Source organism: Gadus macrocephalus, chromosome 16 (genome assembly GCF_031168955.1).
Source record: "Gadus macrocephalus chromosome 16, ASM3116895v1".
In the NCBI taxonomy this organism is placed as follows: Eukaryota; Metazoa; Chordata; class Actinopteri; order Gadiformes; family Gadidae; genus Gadus; species Gadus macrocephalus.
Window position 1 is genome coordinate 9648949 of NC_082397.1, and position 24666 is coordinate 9673614.

The window sequence follows — 24666 nt, forward strand, 5'->3', positions numbered from 1 at the left end:
TTGAGTTGTTTCAATTGCACCACTATCATATCATCCCCGACATAGCAGTCATAATTAAAAGTAGCCAACAGTACGAGTAAAAAACAACCACCATAAGTTCCTTATGAACATAAGTCAGCCTTATGCTACATGGTTCCATAGCGGCTTGGCTGTCCTGATTCATGGGGTCAGGTCAAATGTAGACACTACTGGAGCAGATTGCCAACCTTCCCTACATGCTCTCTACAACGACTCATACAAGAAGAAGAGAGCTCATTCGTGACCTCACACAAATTAATGCATGTGCATGCACACACACACACACACACACACACACACACACACACACACACACACACACACACACACACACACACACACAAACACACACACACACACACACACACACACACACACACACACACACACACACACACACACACACACACACACACACACCATACAGATTAGGATTATTGTCCCAATACATCATGCATCAAACTCCCTATAAAGGCCAATGCTGTGTATGCTTTGTTCTTTGCTGCATGTGATGCCACCCATGTTAGTAATGCTCTCCACACAGAGGTGGTCGGAGCAGGGTTTGGCTCTTCTACAGCTTTTGCTCGTGGCGTCTTTCTCCAAGTCTGAGGAGCGAGTGTGCAGCCTGATGGGGGAGCCAGAGGAGCCCCAGCTCTTCAAGACTGGAGACGTCATCTTGGGTGGAATCTTCTCCTTCCAGAGCAAGTGGAAGACTGTGGAGTTGACCTACGCGCACAGACCCCTACCACTGCAGTGCACTAGGTAATAAAAAATGTTGAATGTCTATATACGTACATATACATTGTATTTCATCATTCAAAGTTTCACAGCAAATTTAGAGTCATATGGGGTGGAACTAAATGCGTATTTGGATCCTTAACCATTTGATTCAAGTCTTAATTTCAGAGCGTTCCAGTATGCCCAGGCGATGCTATTTGCAATTGAAGAGATAAACAACAGCACCGACCTTCTGCCCGGCATTACACTGGGATATATGATGTATGATACATGTGGTTCAATTGCCCGATCTGTGAGAGTGGCGCTGGCTTTGACGGATGTTAATGAGGAAACAGCCTCCTTGTCAGAGAATCCTTGTCGTGGCTCTGTCCCTGCCATTATTGGAGAGGCCTCCTCTTCCCCGTGCATGGCTATATCCACCGTCTTAGGACCTTTCTACATCCCACTGGTAAAGGGTTTCATAAAATAATCTCGAGCCTAATCATAGAAAATATTTCAAATATTTCATTTTTAATTCGATTTTTATAATCACTTCGTGAAATTGTAATCTATAATAATATTATTTTTATATTGTTCCTCTCTATCCCCTAGGTTAGCCACTTTGCAACATGTGCTTGTCTTAGCAACAAAGTCCGGTATCCATCCTTCCTCAGAACCATACCTAGTGACTACTACCAGAGTAGAGCCCTGGCCCAAATGGTCAAGCACTTTGGTTGGACCTGGGTAGGGGCCATCAGATCTAGTGATGACTATGGGACTAATGGAATGGCCACATTCACAGACACAGCAACACAGCTCGGCATCTGCCTTGAGTACTCAGTCTCATTTTTCAGAACAGATCCATCAGAAAAGATACAGAGAATAATAGACATCATTAAGGGTTCCACTTCTCGGGTTATTGTCACCTTCCTGTCATACACTGATTTGGAAATACTCATTGAGGAGTTTGCCCACCACAACCTCACAGGTTACCAATGGGTAGGCACTGAGGCCTGGATATCAGATTCTGTAACAGCTACGACAGAGGGTCACTACATCCTTGATGGCTCGGTTGGTCTTGCCATCCCAAAGGCAGAGGTCTCTGGGCTGAGAGAGTTCATGTTGGATGTGAAACCACTCAACTCCTCTGGAGAGAAATTGTTCACACAGTTCTGGGAGACTGCATTTCATTGTAGCTTTAAACAGACAAAGGAAACAGCAGGAAGCCAGAAAGAGTGTACGGGTTATGAAGATCTCGCAGGGTTGGAAAATAGCTTCAATGACATGTCACTTATGCCTATCTTTAACAATGTATATAAAGGAGTGTATGCAATAGCCCACAGTCTTCACAATATTCTTGGCTGTGGGCAAAAGTGTAGCAACACTGCATCACCAGATCCATTTACGGTGAGTTAAACACATAATGCTATATAATATAAATGTAACGTAAACGTGGTTTGAAAAAAAAAAATCTCTTAAGGAAATATATGATTAATAATAAATCAAGCATTTATTTTCAGATTTTGCAGAATATCAAAAATATTCATTTTAAAACCAAAGAGGGAGAGGAGGTTTACTTTAATGAGAATGGAGACCCAGCTGCAAAGTATGACATCATAAACTGGCAGCCCAAGAAGGATGGCAGTGTGGAGTTTGTTACTATCGGTCTCTATGATGCTTCTCTGCCTGAAGACAAACAACTCAATCTAGATAACAAGACGTTTAATTGGGCAAATAACTCAAAAAAGGTATAACTTGTTTTGGCACAATAATAAACCCAGGCCTCAGACCCCTTTATAAAATATGTTTTGCACATGCAGGTACCGGTGTCCATCTGCAGTGGAACCTGTGATTCGGGAACTCGCAAGGTCCTCCAGAAAGGAAAGCCTGTCTGCTGCTATGACTGTATACCGTGTGCAGAAGGCGAAGTCAGTAACAGGACAGGTACTAGCATTGCTCTTAGTTCAATTAGGGAACCCTTTCACAGAAGTGTCAAAGCAGATTAAAGACAGGGGAGGCTTATAACTTTATATATGGACTGTTTCAAAAAGGCAGTGTAGCTTGATCAGCAATTAGTGAAGCAGTCTAAATAATTAAACGGCCTAGCACTTTATGTTACCCAGCAGCTGTAAATCAAACAAGATAATGCTTTGAGACACTTCTATTTACTCATCTATGGCACATATCTTCTGCAAGTGATTTATCATGACAGTTAGATTATCTTTCCATTATGACTGTAATGTAAATATCCCAATCATGAACATCTATCGTCTAACAATCTACGTATGCATAAGATTACAATTTTATAATTGGCATTCATATTTGTCAGTAGCTTGAAAACAAACAGCCAAACTGGTTGGAGATTACTATTATTCTTCTGTTTCCACAGACCATATGTGTTGACAACAAGTGTTTTGAAGGACAATGTGAAATGGCTTTTGAAGCTGTTTATAACCTGCATCTTGGTTCTTACCTTGCAAAGTATCAACATGCTATGGGGTTTAGAATAGCATCAAAAGCTCTTTTCAAGTGAATTAGAGTGGATCATATTTTTTTTTATTGCGCTTTGATGGTTCAAAAGTGAAGGTTTTTCACACTCATTTCTATCATGGATTCTCATCACAAATCCAGAACACTTTAGAGGAAGCAATGCATATTTAGATTAAATTTTAAAGGTCCAGTGTGTAGGAACTATTGGCATCTAGCGGTGAGGTTGCAGATTACCACCCACTGAATATCCACCCCTCCCTTTACAAAGGTGGTGGGAAGGGTTACGGGGTCCTGTACTTGACGGTAATGTGTCAGTTGGTTCTACAAAAATGATTTCCTCATATGTAACAGCATCATGCTGCCAAATGTTAAGTGATGGGAATCGTTGATAGATTAAACAATTGTGTTTAGGTTAATTTAGTCCACAAAGGTATAGGTCAAAGCTTACAAGTAACATAGGGTATGATTGTCAATTTAAGATGCAAAACCTCCAGTATTGTTTGTCAATTCTGGGCTTCTGTAGTAACATTCGGGTCCAAAGTTGAAGGCTCCATTGAAGATGACCTTTTCTCAGTGTAGATATAGAGGGTGCATTCTAAGGTTGCAAAAACACAACAATTCTTATTTCCATGGGATTAAACGCTAATTAAACATACTTAGCTATGATTATTATATTCCATTTGTCAATTCCGATCCTTATGCCACTTAATTCTACACACAGAACCTTTAATAATCATAAGAGTGTTATGTATTTTACACAATGTTGCTACTTTCCTCCAATTTGTCATGAAATCTAATATTTATACCTTATTTTATTGAATTTTAGATTCTATCACTTGTGTGCGATGTCATCCTGAGTTCTGGTCCAATGAGAGAAGAGATGATTGTGAGAAAAAGGAAACTGAGTTTCTGTCATTTACTGAAATCATGGGATCAATTCTCACACTGTCTTCCTTGATAGGAGCCTGCTTGACAGCTACAGTGGCATTCATTTTCTTCAGACATAGGAATACTCCAATAGTCAAGGCCAACAACTCTGAGCTGAGCTTCCTGCTGCTCTTCTCCTTGACTCTGTGTTTCCTGTGTTCTCTGACCTTCATCGGCCGTCCCTCAGACTGGTCCTGTATGCTTCGCCACACAGCGTTTGGGATCACCTTTGTCCTCTGTATCTCTTGTGTTCTGGGGAAAACTCTTGCTGTGTTGATGGCATTTAAGGCTACACTACCAGGTAGTAATCTTATGAAATGGTTTGGACCAAGACGACAGAGAATTGTTGTTCTGGCTTTTACTTTTATACAAATTGGGATTTGTATTGTTTGGTTAACAGCCAACCCTCCTTATCCGTTTAAGAATTTAAGACATTTTAAAGATAAGATCATTCTAGAATGTGCGTTAGGATCCCCTATAGGGTTCTGGGCTGTGTTGGGGTACATAGGACTCTTAGCTTTGTTATGTTTCATACTGGCTTTTCTGGCCAGAAAGCTGCCTGATAACTTCAATGAGGCCAAATTCATCACCTTCAGCATGTTGATATTCTGTGCAGTCTGGATGACCTTCATCCCTGCTTATGTCAGTTCTCCTGGGAAGTTCAGTGTGGTTGTTGAAATATTTGCCATCCTGGCCTCTAGTTTTGGGTTACTATTTTGTATTTTTTTCCCAAAATGCTACATAATATTGTTGAAACCAGAAAGAAACACAAAAAAGAACATGATGGATAAGAAGAGTTAGATTCCAAGCGCTACATTATATTGCTTACACCAGAGAAAATACAGAGAAACATTTGATGGGCCCGATAACACGAAGAACATTATAGAGGACATTGCATTATACATTCAACAACATTGGAAAGGTGGTTTTCTTTGAAGTTGATGTACATAAATATATATCATATATAATAACTACTGTAATTAAAGTATGACCACATTTCACATAATGCAAACTATGTAATTATATAAAAATCATGGCAACATACCAAATCTCCTTTCACCAAGCCATGAATGATGTTACTAGTAAAATGTAAAATTAAATTATGGGCCACTGTGTTTTTATGCTTGCAATGATACTAATGTGAAAAAATTATTATTGAAGAAAGAATATATTATCAGTGTAAATTATTAATGCAATTTACATTATCTTGATGTCATATTTTTCATGTACTTCATTCCTTGTAAAAAAACATGGGTAAAGTAACGAAATAAAATAACCATGGAAACGTCTGTGCTTGTCCGGGCATAATTTCACCAACACAACTTTGAGTTACAGTAAAGTCTTTCACGCTAGATTGGCAAAAATAAAGGCTACAATAAAATAAATAAATAAAAACTAGAAAAGCCTTAATCTAGCCAGTTAAAATACATGTACTGTATGCTTTGAGTTGTTTCAATTGCACCACTATCATATCATCCCCGACATAGCAGTCATAATTAAAAGTAGCCAACAGTACGAGTAAAAAACAACCCCCATAAGTTCCTTATGAACATAAGTCAGCCTTATGCTACATGGTTCCATAGCGGCTTGGCTGTCCTGATTCATGGGGTCAGGTCAAATGTAGACACTACTGGAGCAGATTGCCAACCTTCCCGTATACTCTCTGCAATGACTCCTACAAGAAGAAGAGAGCTCATTCATGACCTCTCTTCATGTGCATGTGCATGCACACACACATACACACACACACACACACACACACACACACACACACACACACACACACACACACACACACACACACACACACACACAGACACACACACACACACACACACACACACAAAAACTATCACACACCCACCCCCACCCCCCCCCCCCCCCCCCCCCCCCCACACACACACACACACACACACACACACACACACACACACACACACACACACACACACACACACACACACACACACACACACACACACACACACACACACAAAACACCATACAGATTAGAATTATTGTCCCAATACATCATGTTTCAAACTCCCTATAAAGGCCACTACTGTGTATGCTTTGTTCTTTGCTGCATGTGATGCCACCCGTGTTAGGTATGCTCTCCATACAGAGGTGGTCAGAGCAGGGTTTGGCTCTTCTACAGCTTTTGCTCGTGGCGTCTTTCTCCAAGTCTGAGGAGCAAGTGTGCAGCCTGATGGGGGAGCCAGAGGAGCCCCAGCTCTTCAAGACTGGAGACATCATCTTGGGTGGTATTTTCTCGTTCCACAGCAACTGGAAGACTGTGGAGCCGACTTACGCGCGCAGACCCCTACCACTGCAGTGCACTAGGTAATAAAAAATGTTGCATGTCTATATCCATACATATACATTGCATTTCATCATTTAAGGTTTCACATCAAATTTAAAGTCATATGATAAATGCATATTTGGATCCTTAACCATTTGATTCAAGTCTTAATTTCAGAGCGTTCCAGTATGCCCAGGCGATGCTATTTGCAATTGAAGAGATAAACAACAGCACCGACCTTCTGCCCGGCATTACACTGGGATATATGATGTATGATGCATGTGGTTCAATTGCACGATCTGTGAGAGTGGCGCTGGCTTTGACGGATGTTAATGAGGAAACAGCCTCCTTGTCTGATAAACCTTGTCGTGGCTCTGTCCCTGCCATTATGGGAGAAACCTCCTCTTCCCCCTGCATGGCTATATCCACCGTCTTAGGACCTTTCTACATCCCACTGGTAAAGGGTTTCATCAAATAATCTCGAGCCTAATCATAGAATATATTTCAAAAGCATTTGCTTCTAAATTTGTAGTTTTATGTTGATTTTTATATTCACTTTGAGTAACTTATCTATAATAACACATTTGTTATATCGTTCCTCTCTATCCCCTAGGTTAGCCACTTTGCAACATGTGCTTGTCTTAGCAACAAAGTCAAGTATCCATCCTTCCTCAGAACCATACCAAGTGACTACTACCAGAGTAGAGCCCTGGCCCAAATGGTCAAGCACTTTGGTTGGACCTGGGTAGGGGCCATCAGATCGAGTGATGACTATGGGACTAATGGAATGGCCACATTCACAGACACAGCAACACAGCTCGGCATCTGCCTTGAGTACTCAGTCTCATTTTTCAGAACAGATCCAGCAGAAAAGATAAAGAGAATAATAGATATCATTAAGGGTTCCACTTCTCGGGTAATTGTCACCTTCCTGTCACACATGGATTTGGAAATACTCATTGAGGAGTTTGCCCACCACAACCTCACAGGTTACCAATGGGTAGGCACTGAGGCCTGGATATCAGATTCTGTAACAGCTACGACAGAGGGTCACTACATCCTTGATGGCTCGGTTGGTCTTGCCATCCCAAAGGCTGAGGTCACTGGACTGAGAGAGTTCATGTTGCATGTGAAACCACTCAACTCCTCTGGAGAGAAATTGTTCACAAAGTTCTGGGAGACCGCTTTTCATTGTAGCTTTAAACGGACAAAGGAAACAGCAGGCAGTCAGAAAGAGTGTACTGGTTACGAAGATATCACAGGGTTGGAAAATAGCTTCAATGACATGTCACTTATGCCTATCTTTAACAATGTATATAAAGGAGTGTATGCAATAGCGCACAGTCTTCATAATATTCTTGGCTGTGGGCAAAAGTGTAGCAACACTGCATCACCAGATCCATTCACGGTCAGTTACACACATAATGCTATATAATATAAATGTAACGTAAACGCTGTTATAAAAAAAGCTTGTCTGAAGGAAATCCATGATGAATAATAAATCAAGCATCTATTTTCAGATTTTGCAAAATATCAAAAAAATTCATTTTAAAACAAAAGAGGGAGAGGAGGTTTACTTTAATGAGAATGGAGACCCAGCTGCAAAGTATGACATCATAAACTGGCAGCCCAAGAAGGATGGCAGTGTGGAGTTTGTTACTATCGGTCTCTATGATGCTTCTCTGCCTGAAGACAAACAACTCAATCTAGATAACAAGACGTTTAATTGGGCAAATAACTCAAAAAAGGTACAACTTGTTTTGGCATAATTATAAGCCCAGACCTCAGACCCCTTTATAAAATATGTTTTGCACATGCAGGTACCGGTGTCCATCTGCAGTGGAACCTGTGATTCGGGAACTCGCAAGGTCCTCCAGAAAGGAAAGCCTGTCTGCTGCTATGACTGTATACCGTGTGCAGAAGGCGAAGTCAGTAACAGGACAGGTACTAGCATTGCTCTTAGTTCAATTAGGGAACCCTTTCACAGAAGTGTCAAAGCAGATTAAAGACAGGGGAGGCTTATACATTTATCTATGGACTGTTTCATAAAGGCAGTGTAGCTTGATCAGCAATTAGTGAAGCAGTCTAAATAATTAAACGGCCTAGCACTTTATGTTACCCAGCAGCTGTAAATCAAACAAGATAATGCTTTGAGACACTTCTATTTACTCATCTATGGCACTTATCTGCAAGTAATTTATCATGACAGTTAGATTATCCTTCCATTATGACTGTAATGTAAATATCCCAATCATGAACATCTATCGTCTAACAATATATGCATAAGATCACAATTTCATAATTGGCATTCACATTAGTCAGTTGCTTGAAAACAAACAGCCAAACTGGTTGGAGATGACTATTATATTCTTCTGTTTCCACAGACCATATGTGTTGACAACAAGTGTTTTGAAGGACAATGTGAAATGGCTTTTGAAGCTGTTAATAACCTGCATCTTGGTTCTTAACTTGCAAAGTATCAACATACTATGGGGGTTAGGAGAGCTTCAAAAGCCCTTTTCAAGTGAATTAGCGTGGTTAAAAAATTACTTGTTGCGCTTTGATGCTTCAAAAGTGAAGGTTTTTTTGCATTTATTTTTATCATGGGTTCTCATCACAATCCAGAAGACCTTAGAGAAAGCAATGCAGTTTTAGATTACATTGTCAAGGTCCAGTATGTAGGAACTATTGGCATCTAGCGGTGAGGTTGCAGATTACCACCTTCTTAATATCCACCCCTCCCTTTACAAAGATGTAGGAAGGGTTACGGGGGCCTGTACTTGGCGGTAATGTGTCAGTCGGTTTCACCAAAATGATTTCATCATCTAAGACAGTATCAAGTTGCCAAAAGTTAAGTGATGGGAATCCTTGATGGATTCATTAATTGTATTTAGTTTAGCTGTCCGAAAAAGAATAGGTCAAAGTTTACAAGTAAGATAGGGCATGATTGTCAATTAAAGATGCACAACTTCTTTTGTCCATTCTGGGCGTCCGTAGTACAATTTGGGTCCAAAGTGGGAGGGTCCATTGAAAATGACCTTTTCTCAGTGTAGATATAGAGGGTGCATTCTAAGGTGCCAAAAACACAATTCTTATTTTCATGGGATTAAACACTAATAAAACAAACTTATTTATGATTATTATATTCCATTTGTCAAGTCTGTTCCTAATGACACTCAATTCTATACACGGGACCTTTAATAATCATAAGATTGTTATGTATTTTACACAATGTTACTACTTTCCTTAAAATGTTCATGAAATCTAATGTTTATACCTTATTTTATTGAATTTTAGATTCTATCACTTGTGTGCGATGTCATCCTGAGTTCTGGTCCAATGAGAGAAGAGATGATTGTGAGAAAAAGGAAACTGAGTTTCTGTCATTTACTGAAATCATGGGATCAATTCTCACACTGTCTTCCTTGATAGGAGCCTGCTTGACTGCTACAGTGGCATTCATTTTCTTCAGACATAGGAATACTCCAATAGTCAAGGCCAACAACTCTGAGCTGAGCTTCCTGCTGCTCTTCTCCTTGACTCTGTGTTTCCTGTGTTCTCTGACCTTCATCGGCCGTCCATCAGACTGGTCCTGTATGCTTCGCCACACAGCATTTGGGATCACCTTTGTCCTCTGTATCTCTTGTGTTCTGGGGAAAACTCTTGCTGTGTTGATGGCCTTTAAAGCTACACTACCCGGTAGCAATCTTATGAAATGGTTTGGACCTCGCCGACAGAGAATTGTTGTTCTGGCTTTTACTTTTATACAAGTTGGGATTTGTATTGTTTGGTTAACAGCCAACCCTCCCTATCCATTTAAGAATTTAAGACATTTTAAAGATAAGATCATTCTAGAATGTGCATTAGGATCCCCTATAGGGTTCTGGGCTGTGTTGGGGTACATAGGACTCTTAGCTTTATTATGTTTCATGCTGGCTTTTCTGGCCAGAAAGCTGCCTGATAACTTCAATGAGGCCAAATTCATCACCTTCAGCATGTTGATATTCTGTGCAGTCTGGATGACCTTCATCCCTGCTTATGTCAGTTCTCCTGGGAAGTTCAGTGTTGCTGTGGAAATATTTGCTATCCTGGCCTCTAGTTTTGGGTTACTATTTTGTATTTTTTTCCCTAAATGCTACATAATATTGTTTAAACCAGAAAGAAACACAAAAAAGAACATGATGGATAAGAAGAGTTAGATTAGTAGATGTACTCATTCATAGTTAAATAATATATATTTCATTATTGACTGTAGCATGAATGACTGGGACAAATTATATTTTTGCCATCTTTGCAGCTTGATTTGTGCTTTTCTAGCTTTATTCAAAAGAGCCATAGCTATCATTTTAATTTCTTATTAAAATATAATCCTATGAACATAAAGAAATTCAAATAACCACCCATCTTGCCTTTTTGCCAATTGCTCCCTGGTAAACATGATAAAACGAGTTTTAAAATGTTCAGTCAGTAAACTCAAAGGAAATGAAATAATGTTCTGCACAAAGATAATATGGTGCCGTCTCATTATCATCAAAGTGGATCATTTCTAATGAAAACAGAACAGAAACAAGACTGCCTCCTTCTACTGCTCTGACACACATTTTTTTCCCACACTGACATTCATATTCGTCTCAATGTAACAAGACCATGTATATAAATACGGTGATATAGTAGAAATGCAAATGCTCCAATCACAGCAAAAACATGCAAATACTACGTCAAACTGCATCAAGAAACTATCTAGTTAAGTCCTATGTGCTATAGTTTGAGCTGAAACCTGACCTAGTTTTGAGACTTATTAGGCTACATCACTTGAGGGCTGATAATCATAAGAATAAAACAAATATAATATTGTTACATCATTTATGTTTGCGTTTCCATCATACTAACCTTAATCAACTTATGGGCATATCTGCCAGTTAACTCATCTAAAAGCATTCATAACGATTCCATTTTGCTTTCTCTGCATTACATTTTTATTAAATAAATGGGTAACGTTTGGTTTAACAAGTGTGCTCACCTGAACAAATAGTTTACCCCCTACCCCAGAAGGTTTAATACTGTCAGATTACTATATTTGATACACTCCTCTTTGATATAAATACCAGTGCTGTATCAGCCTTGTTCTTTGCTGCATGTGATGCCACCCATGTTAGTAATGCTCTCCACACAGAGGTGGTCGGAGCAGGGTTTGGCTCTTCTGCAGCTTTTGCTCGTGGCGTCCTTCTCCAAGTCTGAGGAGCGAGCATGCAGCCTAATGGGGGAGCCAGAGGAGCCCCAGCTCTTCAAGACTGGAGACATCATTTTGGGTGGTATCTTCTCGTTCCACAGCAGCTGGAGGACTGTGGAGTCGTCCTACATGCACAGACCACTACCACTCCAGTGTATAAGGTAGTTTTAAATTGTATATATACATATAGATTTAACTAATTCTAAAGGACATGTTTTGATGTTATATGTAATAACTACCCTTTGGTTCAAGTCTGAATTTCAGAGCGTTCCAGTTTGCCCAGTCAATGCTGTTTGCCATTGAGGAGATAAACAACAGCACAGACCTTCTGCCTGGCATTAAACTAGGCTACCAGATGTATGATGTATGTGGTTCACTTGCGCGAGCTGTCAGAGTTGCACTTTCTTTGATCAATGGAAATGAGGAAACAGCCACCATGTCTGAGAAGCCATGCAGTGGATCTGTCCCTGCCATTATAGGAGTGACCTCATCTTCCCCCTGTATGGCTGTATCCACAGTAATTGGACCTTTTCACACCCCAATGGTGAAGTGTTTCAAAATAATCCTTGGTTGAACATTGAGATATCATGTGTCTTTTTTTACGGTTCTAGCTGTCTGTATCTTTTCATTTGTGTTAATTTCTCACTTTGTACGTTTTTCTGATCTGTAATAATGCATTTCTGATATTATTCTCTATCCTCCAGGTAAGCCACTTTGCAACATGTGCTTGTCTTAGCAACAAAGTCAAGTATCCATCCTTCCTCAGAACCATACCAAGTGACTACTACCAAAGTAGAGCTCTAGCCCAAATGGTCAAGCACTTTGGTTGGACCTGGGTAGGGGCTATCAGAACAAATGATGACTATGGGAACAATGGAATGGCCACATTTATAGAAATAGCCACACAGCTCGGCATCTGCCTTGAGTACTCATTGCCTTTTTTCAGGACAGATTCACCCGAACAAAAGCAGAAGATTATAGACACCATTAAGGGTTCCTCTTCCAAGGTTATTATTGGGTTCCTCTCTCATATGGATATGGATGTACTCATAGAGGAGTTTGCCCACCACAACCTCACAGGGTTCCAATGGGTAGGCACTGAAAGCTGGATATCGGATTCCCAAACTGCTATTGCAAAGGGCAACTACATCCTTGAAGGCTCCATTGGCCTGGCCATCCGAAAGGCCCATGTCACTGGCCTGAGAGAGTTCATGTTGGATGTGAAACCACTCAACTTCTCTGGAAATAAATTATTCACAGAGTTCTGGGAGACAGCCTTTGGTTGCATTTTTCATCATAACAAGCAAACAGGAGAAAATCTAGAACAATGTACAGGTTTTGAAGACCTTACGGAGATAAAAAACAGCTTCCATGACATGTCACTTATGCCTATCTTTAACAATGTATATAAAGCAGTGTATGCAGTTGCCCACACTCTTCATAAAATTCTTGGCTGTGGAGACATGTGCAGCAACACTATGGCATCAGATCCGCAAGTGGTGAGTTATAAACAAATGTGATTAACTTTAAATTATTCGGTAGATTGGTGATTTAAAAAGGCACTGAATGCGAACATTGTGCTAAAATTAAGCATTTGCCATCAGATTTTGCAGCATTTAAAAAAAATAAGGTTCAAAACAAAAGAGGGAGAGGACGTTTACTTTAATGAGAATGGAGACCCAGCTGCAAAGTATGACATCATAAACTGGCAGCCCAAGAAGGATGGCAGTGTGGAGTTTGTTACTATTGGCCTCTATGATGCGTCTCTGCCTGAAGACAAACAGCTACATCTAGATAACCTAACCTTGACCTGGGCAAATAACTCAAAACAGGTTAAGTTATTTTTTCCATTAAATAATGATCAGCACAGTCAAGTTCAGATCAGTACAGTGGAATCAACTCTGACTGTGTATTCACATGCAGGTACCTATCTCAGTCTGCAGTGGGACATGTACTTTGGGAACTCGCAAGGTCCTCCAGAAAGGAAAGCCTGTCTGCTGCTATGACTGTATACCGTGTGCAGAGGGGGAAGTCAGTAACACAACAGGTACTATAGTGTTCCTCAAGATAATGTAGGGTAGTGCCATAAATATATGAATTAGTTGTCAACCATTCTTTTAGGCAGTTAATCATCACAAGAAAGTTACCATGAATTTGTTAATGGAGCATTTATACAGTAAATGCAGAGTAAGTAAAGTTGCATCCTATAACTTTGATATGTGTTTCCTTAAGGAAGTGGTTACTGCCAAGGAATGAGTGGAGTAGGCTAAGCAATACAGCGCTCAAGCCCTGTTGGTCTCTAGCACAAACAAGACCATTATTAATGCTGTGGGCCACAACTGTGTTTATTTGACATGCATTCATGGGAAAAAGTCTCCATTACTAATATTACACCGATTATAATTACACAAAAATTAGATAAATACACTAAACATTCTAAGCAATATTAGAAAGTAAATAACAAGACTAGTGAGACAAAATACATTTATAAATGCTACATTTTCCTCATCATGCTACATTCTTTCATAAAAAAATGTCTCTCAATAAATGTGATAATTGTAATGGATATTTCATTTAATTTTAGATTCGATCACCTGTGTAAAATGCCATCCTGAGTTCTGGTCCAATGAGAGAAGAGATGAATGTGAGAAAAAGGAAACTGAGTTTTTGTCATATACCGAAATCATGGGGACAATTCTCACAGTGTCTTCCTTGCTAGGAGCCTGCTTGACTGCTACAGTGGCATTCATTTTCTTCAGACATAGGAATACTCCAATAGTCAAGGCCAACAACTCTGAGCTGAGCTTCCTGCTGCTCTTCTCCTTGACTCTGTGTTTCCTGTGTTCTCTGACCTTCATCGGCCGTCCCTCAGACTGGTCCTGTATGCTTCGCCACACAGCGTTTGGGATCACCTTTGTCCTCTGTATCTCTTGTGTTCTGGGGAAAACTCTTGCTGTGTTGATGGCCTTTAAGGCCACACTACCCGGTAGTAATCTTATGAAATGGTTTGGACCTCGTCGACAGAGAATCGTTGTTCTAGCTTTTACTTTTATACAAGTTGTGATTTGTATAGTTTGGTTAATAGCCAACCCTCCCTATCCGTTTAAGAATTTAAGACATTTTAAGGATAAGATCATTCTAGAATGTGCGTTAGGATCCCCTATAGGGTTCTGGGCTGTGTTGGGGTACATAGGACTCTTAGCTTTGTTATGTTTCATACTGGCTTTTCTGGCCAGAAAGCTGCCTGATAACTTCAATGAAGCCAAATTCATCACCTTCAGCATGTTGATATTCTGTGCAGTCTGGATGACCTTCATCCCTGCTTATGTCAGTTCTCCTGGGAAGTTCAGTGTGGCTGTGGAAATATTTGCTATCCTGGCCTCTAGTTTTGGGTTACTTTTTTGTATTTTTATTCCAAAATGCTACATAATATTGTTGAAACCAGAAAGAAACACAAAAAAGAATATGATGGATAAGAAGAGTTAGTTTTACAAAAGTTTATATTCATAGTCCAAAAAATATGTTTTCCAATAAAGACTTTAGCATTCATCAGCGTAACATTTGTTCTTTGTACCATCCAAGCCTCTTGGTTTGTTATTTTCTATCTTTATTTCAAAGTGCTATATCTATCATTTCAATAATTGATCATTAAGATTGTGACATTCAAACTAGAAGATGCATTTCCTGCAGAAAATGCGGTGCGTGCTGTAGTGCAAAGAAAGGTTGGAAATAAGTTGTAATGAAGCCACACACTGTTTGTGTGTGTGTGTGTGTGTGTGTGTGTGTGTGTGTGTGTGTGTGTGTGTGTGTGTGTGTGTGTGTGTGTGTGTGTGTGTGTGTGTGTGTGTGTGTGTGTGTGTGTGTGTGTGTGTGTGTGGTAGTAACTTGGAAAAGTATGGTACTCACCTTATTCCTTCACATCTAGGTAATCGAGATAGGCTCAAAAAATGAAGAGGCTTATACTGTTGGACTCTATGTGGAGTCTTAGATTTTATATGACATATCGTTTGTATAGATAACATGGCGGTAAAATGTTGTTTTAAAGCATTGTATTCAGCATTTAGCTTCTACTGGAAGTACACCAGATATGTATCAAGCACCTAGCCTCTAGCCATATGTACGGGGGTCGTCACATAGACGCCCGTACTTAACAATCATATTTCCAATCTATTAATCATTGTAGCACCAGTGTAATAAGAAAGACTGTAACTGTTTTAGTTCTACATTTTGTTTCTAGGTTTAATATTGACGTTAAGCTTCGCAATGTCGGAAATGGTTAGCATTTGTTAAGGCCACCTCACCAGAAGACAATGAGACCAACTGAAAAAATAAGAAGCAGGTTTTATATTAAACAGTTGAATCATGAAAAAAGTATTAATTATATTGAATATTTGCTATGATATATAACAAAACACAAGTGTGTTGATTGTATTTGTGATGCGAATAACGCCATCTAAATGACAGATAACAATGTGATTGTTAACCCCCCCCCCAGGAGGGATCAATACGGTCAGATTACTATATTTTTCACACTCCTCTTTGATATAAATACCAGTCCTGTATCAGCATTGTTCTTTGCTGCATGTGATGCCACCCATGTTAGGTATGCTCTCCACACAGAGGTGGTCAGAGCAGGGTTTGGCTCTTCTACAGCTTTTGCTCGTGGCGTCTTTCTCCAAGTCTGAGGAGCGAGTGTGCAGCCTGATGGGGGAGCCAGAGGAGCCCCAGCTCTTCAAGACTGGAGACATCATTTTGGGTGGAATCTTCTCCTTCCACAGCAGCTACAAGACTGTGGAGTCCACCTACATGCACAGACCACTACCACTACAGTGTATAAGGTAGTTTTAAATCATATACATATGTAGATTTACCAAATTCTAATGGCCATGTATTCGATTATATATGTAATCATAATAACCCTTTGGTTGAAGTCTGAATTTCAGAGCGATCCAGTTTGCCCAGGTGATGCTGTTTGCCATTGAGGAGATAAACAACAGCACAGACATTCTGCCTGGCATTAAACTAGGTTATAAATTGTATGATCTATGTGGTTCGATTGCACGGGCAGTTAAAGTCGCGCTGTCTTTGATTAATGGGAATGAGGAAATGGCCTCCATGTCAGAGAAACCTTGCAGTGGATCTGTCCCTGCCATTGTAGGAGTTACCTCGTCTTCTCCTTCCATGGCAATATCCACAATTATTGGACCCTTTCACACTCCATTGGTAAAGTCTTTCCAAGTAACCTCTTTCCTGAACATAGAAAATTTGGCTTTTTTTCTGTATGCTTCTAGTTCTGTTCTTTTCGCTACTTTTTTTTCACCTTAGTTGCAATACTAACTTGAAAACTGCAATTCTGATAATTTTGTGTCCGTCCCCCAGGTCAGCCACTATGCAACATGTGCTTGTCTTAGCAACAAAGTCAAGTATCCATCCTTCCTCAGAACCATACCCAGTGACTACTACCAGAGTAGAGCTCTAGCCCAAATGGTCAAACACTTTGGTTGGACCTGGGTAGGGGCTATTAGAACAAATGATGACTATGGGAACAATGGAATGGCCACATTTATAGAAATAGCCTCCCAGCTCGGAATCTGTCTTGAGTACTCATTGCCTTTTTTCAGGACGGATCCACCAGAACAAACGCAGAAGATTATAGAGACTATTAAGGGTTCTACTTCCAAGGTTATTATTGGGTTCCTCAATCATATGGATATGGACATACTAATTGAGGAGTTTGCCCACCACAACCTCACAGGTTTCCAATGGGTAGGCACTGAGGGATGGATATCAGATTCCCAAAATGCACAAGCGAAGGGACACTACATCCTGGATGGCTCTATTGGCCTTGCCATCCGAAAGGCCCATGTCACTGGCCTTAGAGACTTCATGTTGGATGTGAAGCCACTCAACTCCTCTGGAAATAAATTGTTCACAGAGTTCTGGGAGAAAACCTTTGGTTGTATTTTTAATCATATAAATCAAAGAGAAGAAACGCTCAAACAGTGTACTGGTTATGAAGATCTGACACAGATAAAAAACAGCTTCCATGATATGTCACTTATGCCATACTTTAACAATGTATATAAAGCAGTGTATGCAGTTGCCCACACTCTTCATAAAATTCTTGGCTGTGGAGACACATGTGGCAACACTATAGCATCAGATTCGCATGTGGTGAGTTATAAACAAAATGTTATTAACTGTAAATGACTCTGTTGACTGGTGATTTAAATAAACCCTGGATATGAACAATGTGCTAAAATTAAGCATTTGTCATCAGATTTTGGAACATTTAAAAAATATAAGGTTTGAAACAAAAGATGGAGAAGAGGTTTACTTTAATCAGTATGGAGACCCAGCTGCAAAGTATGACATCATAAATTGGCAGCCCAAGAAAGATGGCAGTGAGGAGTTTGTTACTGTTGGTCTCTTTGATGCCTCTCTGCCTGAAGAAAAACAGCTACATCTAGATAACCTAACCTTGACGTGGGCAAATAATTCAAAACAGGTTAAGTTCTGTTTTTCCATTAAATATTGATCAGCACACTCCGTGAAGAATTTTTATCCATAATTGTTTGTTCAATTTCAAATACATTTGAAACTACTCTGACCGTGTTTTCACATGCAGGTACCTATTTCAGTCTGCAGTGGGACATGTGCTTTGGGAACTCGAAAGGTCCTCCAGAAAGGAAAGCCTGTCTGCTGCTATGACTGTATACCGTGTGCAGAGGGGGATGTCAGTAACACAACAGGTACTATAGTCTGGCTCAGGAGAATGTAGGATTATTGTCATGAAAATAATAATTTGTGTTTACTTTTACATTGCTGTCTCCATTATAAAAGATACACTTACTATAACAACATTTATTTGTATAAACATATGTATTGTTTAACATATACAGGGATGAATAAACCGTCCATTCCAAAGAATAGTAGAAACTAAATAAGAGAACTCGCCAAATAAGATAATTGAAAAAAATACTTAATTTATATCATCGTGCTACTTTCTTTCATAAAAAATGTCTTTTAATAAATGTAATAACTCTAACTTATATTTTAATTGAATTTTAGATTCTATCACCTGTGTGAGATGTCCTCCTGAGTTCTGGTCCAATAAGAGAAGAGACGAATGTGAGAAAAAGGAAACTGAGTTTTTGTCATACACTGAAATCATGGGGACAATTCTCACACTGTCTTCCTTAATAGGAGCCTGCTTGACTGCTACAGTGGCATTAATTTTCTTCAGACATAGGAATACTCCAATAGTCAAGGCCAACAACTCTGAGCTGAGCTTCCTGCTGCTCTTCTCCTTGACTCTGTGTTTCCTGTGTTCTCTGACCTTCATCGGCCGTCCCTCAGACTGGTCCTGTATGCTTCGCCACACAGCGTTTGGGATCACCTTTGTCCTCTGTATCTCTTGTGTTCTGGGGAAAACTCTTGCTGTGTTGATGGCCTTTAAGGCCACACTACCCGGTAGTAATCTTATGAAATGGTTTGGACCTCGTCGACAGAGAATTGTTGTTCTGGCTTTTACTTTTATACAAATTGTGATTTGTATAGTTTGGTTAACAGCCAACCCTCCTCATCCGTTTAAGAATTTAAGACATTTTAAAGATAAGATCATTCTAGAATGTGCATTAGGATCCCCTATAGGGTTCTGGGCTGTGTTGGGGTACATAGGACTCTTAGCTTTATTATGTTTCATGCTGGCTTTTCTGGCCAGAAAGCTGCCTGATAACTTCAATGAGGCCAAATTCATCACCTTCAGCATGTTGATATTCTGTGCAGTCTGGATGACCTTCATCCCTGCTTATGTCAGTTCTCCTGGGAAGTTCAGTGTGGCTGTGGAAATATTTGCTATCCTGGCCTCTAGTTTTGGGTTACTATTTTGTATTTTTATTCCAAAGTGCTACATAATATTGTTGAAACCAGAAAGAAACACAAAAAAGAATATGATGGATAAGAAGAGTTAATTTTACAAAAGTTTATATTCATAGTCCAAGAAATACGTTTTCCAATAAAGACTTTAGCATTCATCAGCGTGGCATTTGTTCTTCGTGCCATTCTGGCCTCTTTGTTTGTTATTTGCTGTGTTTATTTCAAAGTGCTGTAGCTATCCTTTCAATTATTGATCATATATAATTATATTAAGAATGTGAAATTCAAACTACAAGATGCATTTCCTGCAGAAAGTGTGGTGAGTGCTGTAGTGCAAAGTAAAGTTGGAATTATGTTGTAATAAAGCCACACACTGTGTGTGTGTGTGTGTGTGTGTGTGTGTGTGTGTGTGTGTGTGTGTGTGTGTGTGTGTGTGTGTGTGTGTGTGTGTGTGTGTGTGTGTGTGGTAGTAACTTGGAAAAGTATGTTACTAACCCTTCACATCTAGGTAATCGAGATAGGCTCACAAAATGAAGAGGCTTATACCGTTGGACTCTATGTGGAGTCTTAGATTTCATATGACATATCGTTTGTATAAATAGCATGACGATAAAATATTGTTTTAAAGCATTGTTTTTAGCATTTAGCTTCTACTGGAAGTACACCAGATATGTAGCAAGCACCTAGCCTCTAGCCATAGGTACTGGGGTCGTCAAATAGACGCCCGGTACTTAACAATCATGTTTCCAATCTATTAATCATTGTAGCGCCAGTGTAATAAGAAATAACGCAACTGTTTCAGCTTTACATTGTGTTTCAAGGTTTAATATTGACGTTAGGCTCCACAATGTTGGAAATGGTTAGCATTTGTGGTAGCCACCTCTCCAGAAGACAATGAGACCAACCAAAAAATATGAAGCAGGTTTAAAATTAAACAGTTGAATCATGAACAATTATTAATTATATCGAACATTTGCTATGATATATTACAAAATACAAGTGCATTGATTGTATTTGTGATACGAACAATGCCGTCTCAATGACATATAACTGTATTCAAATATTGTGGTTAATAGTGCCAATGCAAAAGATCCACTAAGAACCAAAATATTACGATTTAAATACTATAGTAAACTGCAGCAACTTACTACGTTTCTAGTTTAGCTAGTCATCTATACTTTGGCTTGATCTAAAAAACTGACTGGGATTTCTCTGGTTTTTAGTTTCTTAGGGTAAATCATATGAGGGCTGATAATCGTGAAACATAGAAAATGCAATAGTGTTGAATGATTTGTGTTTAATTTTCAATACTGCATGGCTTGAATAACATTGATTCATTAATCACAGGAAATTTAATGGAAGACCATTTATCCATTGCGCTTTCACTGCATTACATTTTTATAAAATAAATCTTTGTTTCCCCCTCCCCCCCCCCCCCCCTCATACGGTCAGATTACTATATTTGATGCACTCCTCTTTGATATAAATACCAGTGCTGTATCAGCCATGTTCTTTGCTGCATGTGATGCCACCCATGTTAGGTATGCTCTCCACACAGAGGTGGTCAGAGCAGGGTTTGGCTCTTCTACAGCTTTTGCTCGTGGCGTCTTTCTCCAAGTCTGAGGAGCGAGTGTGCAGTCTGATGGGGGAGCCAGAGGAGCCCCAGCTCTTCAAGACTGGAGACATCATCTTGGGTGGAATCTTCTCCTTCCACAGCACCTTCAAGACTGTGGAGTCGACCTACGTGCACAGACCACTTCCACTACAGTGTATAAGGTAGTTTGAAATCATATACATATATAGATTTACCAAATTCTAATGAACATGTATTCGATTATATATGTAATAAAAACCCTTTGGTTGAAGTCTGAATTTCAGAGCGATCCAGTATGCCCAGGTGATGCTGTTTGCCATTGAGGAGATAAACAACAGCACAGACATTCTGCCTGGCATTAAACTAGGTTATAAATTGTATGATCTATGTGGTTCAATTGCACGGGCAGTTAAAGTCGCGCTGTCTTTGATTAATGGCAATGAGGAAGTGGCCTCCATGTCAGAGAAACCTTGCAGTGGATCTGTCCCTGCCATTGTAGGAGTGACCTCGTCTTCTCCTTGCATGGCAATATCCACAGTTATTGGACCCTTTCACACTCCATTGGTAAAGTCTTTCCAAGTAACCTCTTTCCTGAACACACAAAATCTGTCTATTTTTCTGTATGCTGATAGTTCTGTATTCTTTCAATGTCTTTCACCTTATCTGCAATTCTAACTTGAAAACTGAATTTGTGATTTTTTTTTTTTCTGTCCCCCAGGTCAGCCACTTTGCAACATGTGCTTGTCTTAGCAACAAAGTCCGGTATCCATCCTTCCTCAGAACCATACCCAGTGACTACTACCAGAGCAGAGCCCTGGCCCAAATGGTCAAGCACTTTGGATGGACCTGGGTAGGGGCTATTAGATCAAACGATGACTATGGAAACAATGGAATGGCCATATTCATAGATACAGCAACACAGCTCGGAATCTGTCTTGAGTACTCATTGCCTTTTATCAGAACAGATCCACCAGAACAAAAGCAGAAGATTATAGAGACCATTAAAGGTTCTACATCCAAAGTTATTATTGCGTTTGTCAATCATATGGATATGGATGTGCTAATTGAGGAGTTTGCCCATCACAACCTCACAGGGTACCAATGGGTAGGCACTGAAAGCTGGATATCAGATTCCCAAAATGCACAAGCGAAGGGCCACTACATCCTGGATGGCTCCATCGGCCTTGCCATCCGAAAGGCCCATGTCACTGGCCTTAGAGAGTTCATTTTGGATGTGAAGCCACTCAACTCCTCTGGAAATAAATTGTTCATAGAGTTCTGGGAGAAAACCTTTGGTTGTATTTTTAATCATATAAATCAAACAGAAAAAACACTCAAACAGTGTACTGGTTATGAGGATCTGACACAGATAAAAAACAGCTTCCATGATATGTCACTTATGCCAATCTTTAACAATGTATATAAAGCAGTGTATGCAGTTGCCCACACTCTTCATACAATTCTTGGCTGTGGAGACACATGTAGCAACACTATAGCATCAGATCCGCAAGTGGTGAGTTATAAACAAAATGTGATTAACTGTAAATTACTCGTTGATTGGAGATTTAGATAGGCCCTAAATGTGATCAATGTGCTAAAATTAATCATTTGTCGTCAGATTTTGCAGCATTTAAAAAAAATAAGGTTTAAAACAAAAGATGGAGAAGAGGTTTACTTTAATCAGTATGGAGACCCAGCTGCAAAGTATGACATCATAAATTGGCAGCCCAAGAAGGATGGCAGTGTGGAGTTTGTTACTGTTGGCCTCTTTGATGCGTCTCTGCCTGAAGAAAAACAGCTTCATATAGATAACCTAACATTGACGTGGGCAAATAACTCAAAACAGGTTAAATTAATTTGCTCCATTAAATATTGATCAGCACAGTCTATGAATGATGTTTAAACATCATTGTATGTTCAATTTTAAATACAGTTGAAAGTCCTCTGACTGTGTTTTCACATGCAGGTACCTATTTCAGTCTGCAGTGGGACATGTGCTTTGGGAACTCGAAAGGTCCTCCAGAAAGGAAAGCCTGTCTGCTGCTATGACTGTATACCGTGTGCAGAGGGGGAAGTCAGTAACACAACAGGTACTATAGCCTGGCTCAAGAGAATGTAGGATTACAGCCATAAATATAATCATTTGTGTTTACTTTTACATCGCAATCATTTGACTGCAATGTATGCAGTCATATATCCATTATGAATTCATTCAGTCATAAAGGACACATTATATAATAATGTGTCCATTATGAAAGTTACACTGAATATAATGAAATATATTGGTAAAAACATATGTATGGTTTACCATATATATGAATAATTGTGCATTCCAAACAAAAGTAGAAAATAAATGAGAGAACTGGCAAAACAAGATCATTAAAAAAAATGCTTAAATTATATAATGCTACTAATGCTATTTTAATAAATGTAACCTCATATTTTTTATTTAATTTTAGATTCAATCACCTGTGTTAGATGTCATCCTGAGTTCTGGTCCAATAAGAGAAGAGACGAATGTGAGAAAAAGGAAACTGAGTTTTTGTCATACACTGAAATCATGGGGACAATTCTCACACTGTCTTCCTTGTTAGGAGCCTGCTTGACTGCTACAGTGGCATTCATTTTCTTCAGACATAGGAATACTCCAATCGTCAAGGCCAACAATTCTGAGCTGAGCTTCCTGCTGCTCTTCTCCTTGACTCTGTGTTTCCTGTGTTCTCTGACCTTCATCGGCCGTCCCTCAGACTGGTCCTGTATTTTTCGCCACACAGCTTTTGGGATCACCTTTGTCCTCTGTATCTCTTGTGTTCTGGGGAAAACTCTTGCTGTGCTAATGGCCTTTAAGGCAACACTACCCGGAAGTAATCTAATGAAATGGTTTGGACCTCGTCGACAAAGAATCGTTGTTCTAGCTTTTACTTTTATACAGGTTGTGATTTGCATAGTTTGGGTAACAGCGAACCCTCCCTATCCGTTTAAGAATTTAAGACATTTTAAAGATAAGATCATTCTAGAATGTGCATTGGGATCCGCTATAGGTTTCTGGGCTGTGTTGGGTTATATAGGACTCCTAGCTATGTTATGTTTCATACTGGCTATTCTGGCCAGAAAGCTGCCTGATAACTTCAATGAGGCCAAATTCATCACCTTCAGCATGTTGATATTCTGTGCAGTCTGGATGACCTTCATCCCTGCTTATGTCAGTTCTCCTGGGAAGTTCAGTGTGGCTGTGGAAATATTTGCTATCCTGGCCTCTAGTTTTGGTTTACTTTTTTGTATTTTTGTTCCAAAATGCTACATAATATTGTTGAAACCAGAAAGAAACACAAAAAAGAATATGATGGAGAAGAAGAGTTAGTTTTACAGAAGTTTCTATTCATAGTCCAAAAAATAAATTTTCCAATAAAGACTTCAGCATTCATGAGTGTGACATGTGTTCTTTGTGCCATCCTGGCCTCTTGGTTTCTTATTTTTGTCATCTTTATTCGAAAGTGCTTTAGCTATCAT

At 39.6% G+C, this 24666-nt stretch overlaps 5 protein-coding genes across 5 annotated transcripts; all 5 read left to right on the forward strand.

Annotated features, from left to right (window-relative positions):
- The first annotated feature begins 614 nt into the window (after nucleotides 1–614).
- LOC132474432 (extracellular calcium-sensing receptor-like) lies at nucleotides 615–4953 on the forward strand. Its single transcript, XM_060075137.1, has 6 exons — nucleotides 615–780; nucleotides 913–1204; nucleotides 1348–2108; nucleotides 2216–2483; nucleotides 2556–2679; nucleotides 4052–4953. The coding sequence occupies exons 1-6, from the start codon at nucleotides 647–649 to the stop codon at nucleotides 4951–4953; spliced, it is 2481 nt and encodes an 826-aa protein (XP_059931120.1). The 5' UTR covers nucleotides 615–646.
- A 1354-nt stretch (nucleotides 4954–6307) lies between these two features.
- On the forward strand, nucleotides 6308–10757 carry LOC132474636 (extracellular calcium-sensing receptor-like). The gene is made up of 6 exons (XM_060075431.1): nucleotides 6308–6495; nucleotides 6620–6911; nucleotides 7068–7862; nucleotides 7975–8202; nucleotides 8275–8398; nucleotides 9752–10757. Exons 1-6 carry the CDS (start codon nucleotides 6362–6364, stop codon nucleotides 10651–10653), a joined length of 2475 nt encoding a protein of 824 aa, XP_059931414.1. The 5' UTR covers nucleotides 6308–6361; the 3' UTR covers nucleotides 10654–10757.
- Nucleotides 10758–11663: 906 nt separating this feature from the next.
- Nucleotides 11664–15185, forward strand: LOC132474637 (extracellular calcium-sensing receptor-like). The gene is made up of 6 exons (XM_060075432.1): nucleotides 11664–11845; nucleotides 11937–12228; nucleotides 12389–13183; nucleotides 13289–13516; nucleotides 13608–13731; nucleotides 14269–15185. The coding sequence occupies exons 1-6, from the start codon at nucleotides 11712–11714 to the stop codon at nucleotides 15168–15170; spliced, it is 2475 nt and encodes an 824-aa protein (XP_059931415.1). The 5' UTR covers nucleotides 11664–11711; the 3' UTR covers nucleotides 15171–15185.
- Nucleotides 15186–16373: 1188 nt separating this feature from the next.
- LOC132474377 (extracellular calcium-sensing receptor-like) lies at nucleotides 16374–19661 on the forward strand. The gene is made up of 6 exons (XM_060075029.1): nucleotides 16374–16522; nucleotides 16616–16907; nucleotides 17064–17858; nucleotides 17965–18192; nucleotides 18313–18436; nucleotides 18756–19661. Exons 1-6 carry the CDS (start codon nucleotides 16389–16391, stop codon nucleotides 19655–19657), a joined length of 2475 nt encoding a protein of 824 aa, XP_059931012.1. The 5' UTR covers nucleotides 16374–16388; the 3' UTR covers nucleotides 19658–19661.
- Nucleotides 19662–21189: 1528 nt separating this feature from the next.
- Nucleotides 21190–24517, forward strand: LOC132474375 (extracellular calcium-sensing receptor-like). Its single transcript, XM_060075024.1, has 6 exons — nucleotides 21190–21338; nucleotides 21429–21720; nucleotides 21875–22669; nucleotides 22775–23002; nucleotides 23123–23246; nucleotides 23616–24517. Exons 1-6 carry the CDS (start codon nucleotides 21205–21207, stop codon nucleotides 24515–24517), a joined length of 2475 nt encoding a protein of 824 aa, XP_059931007.1. The 5' UTR covers nucleotides 21190–21204.
- Nucleotides 24518–24666: the final 149 nt, after the last annotated feature.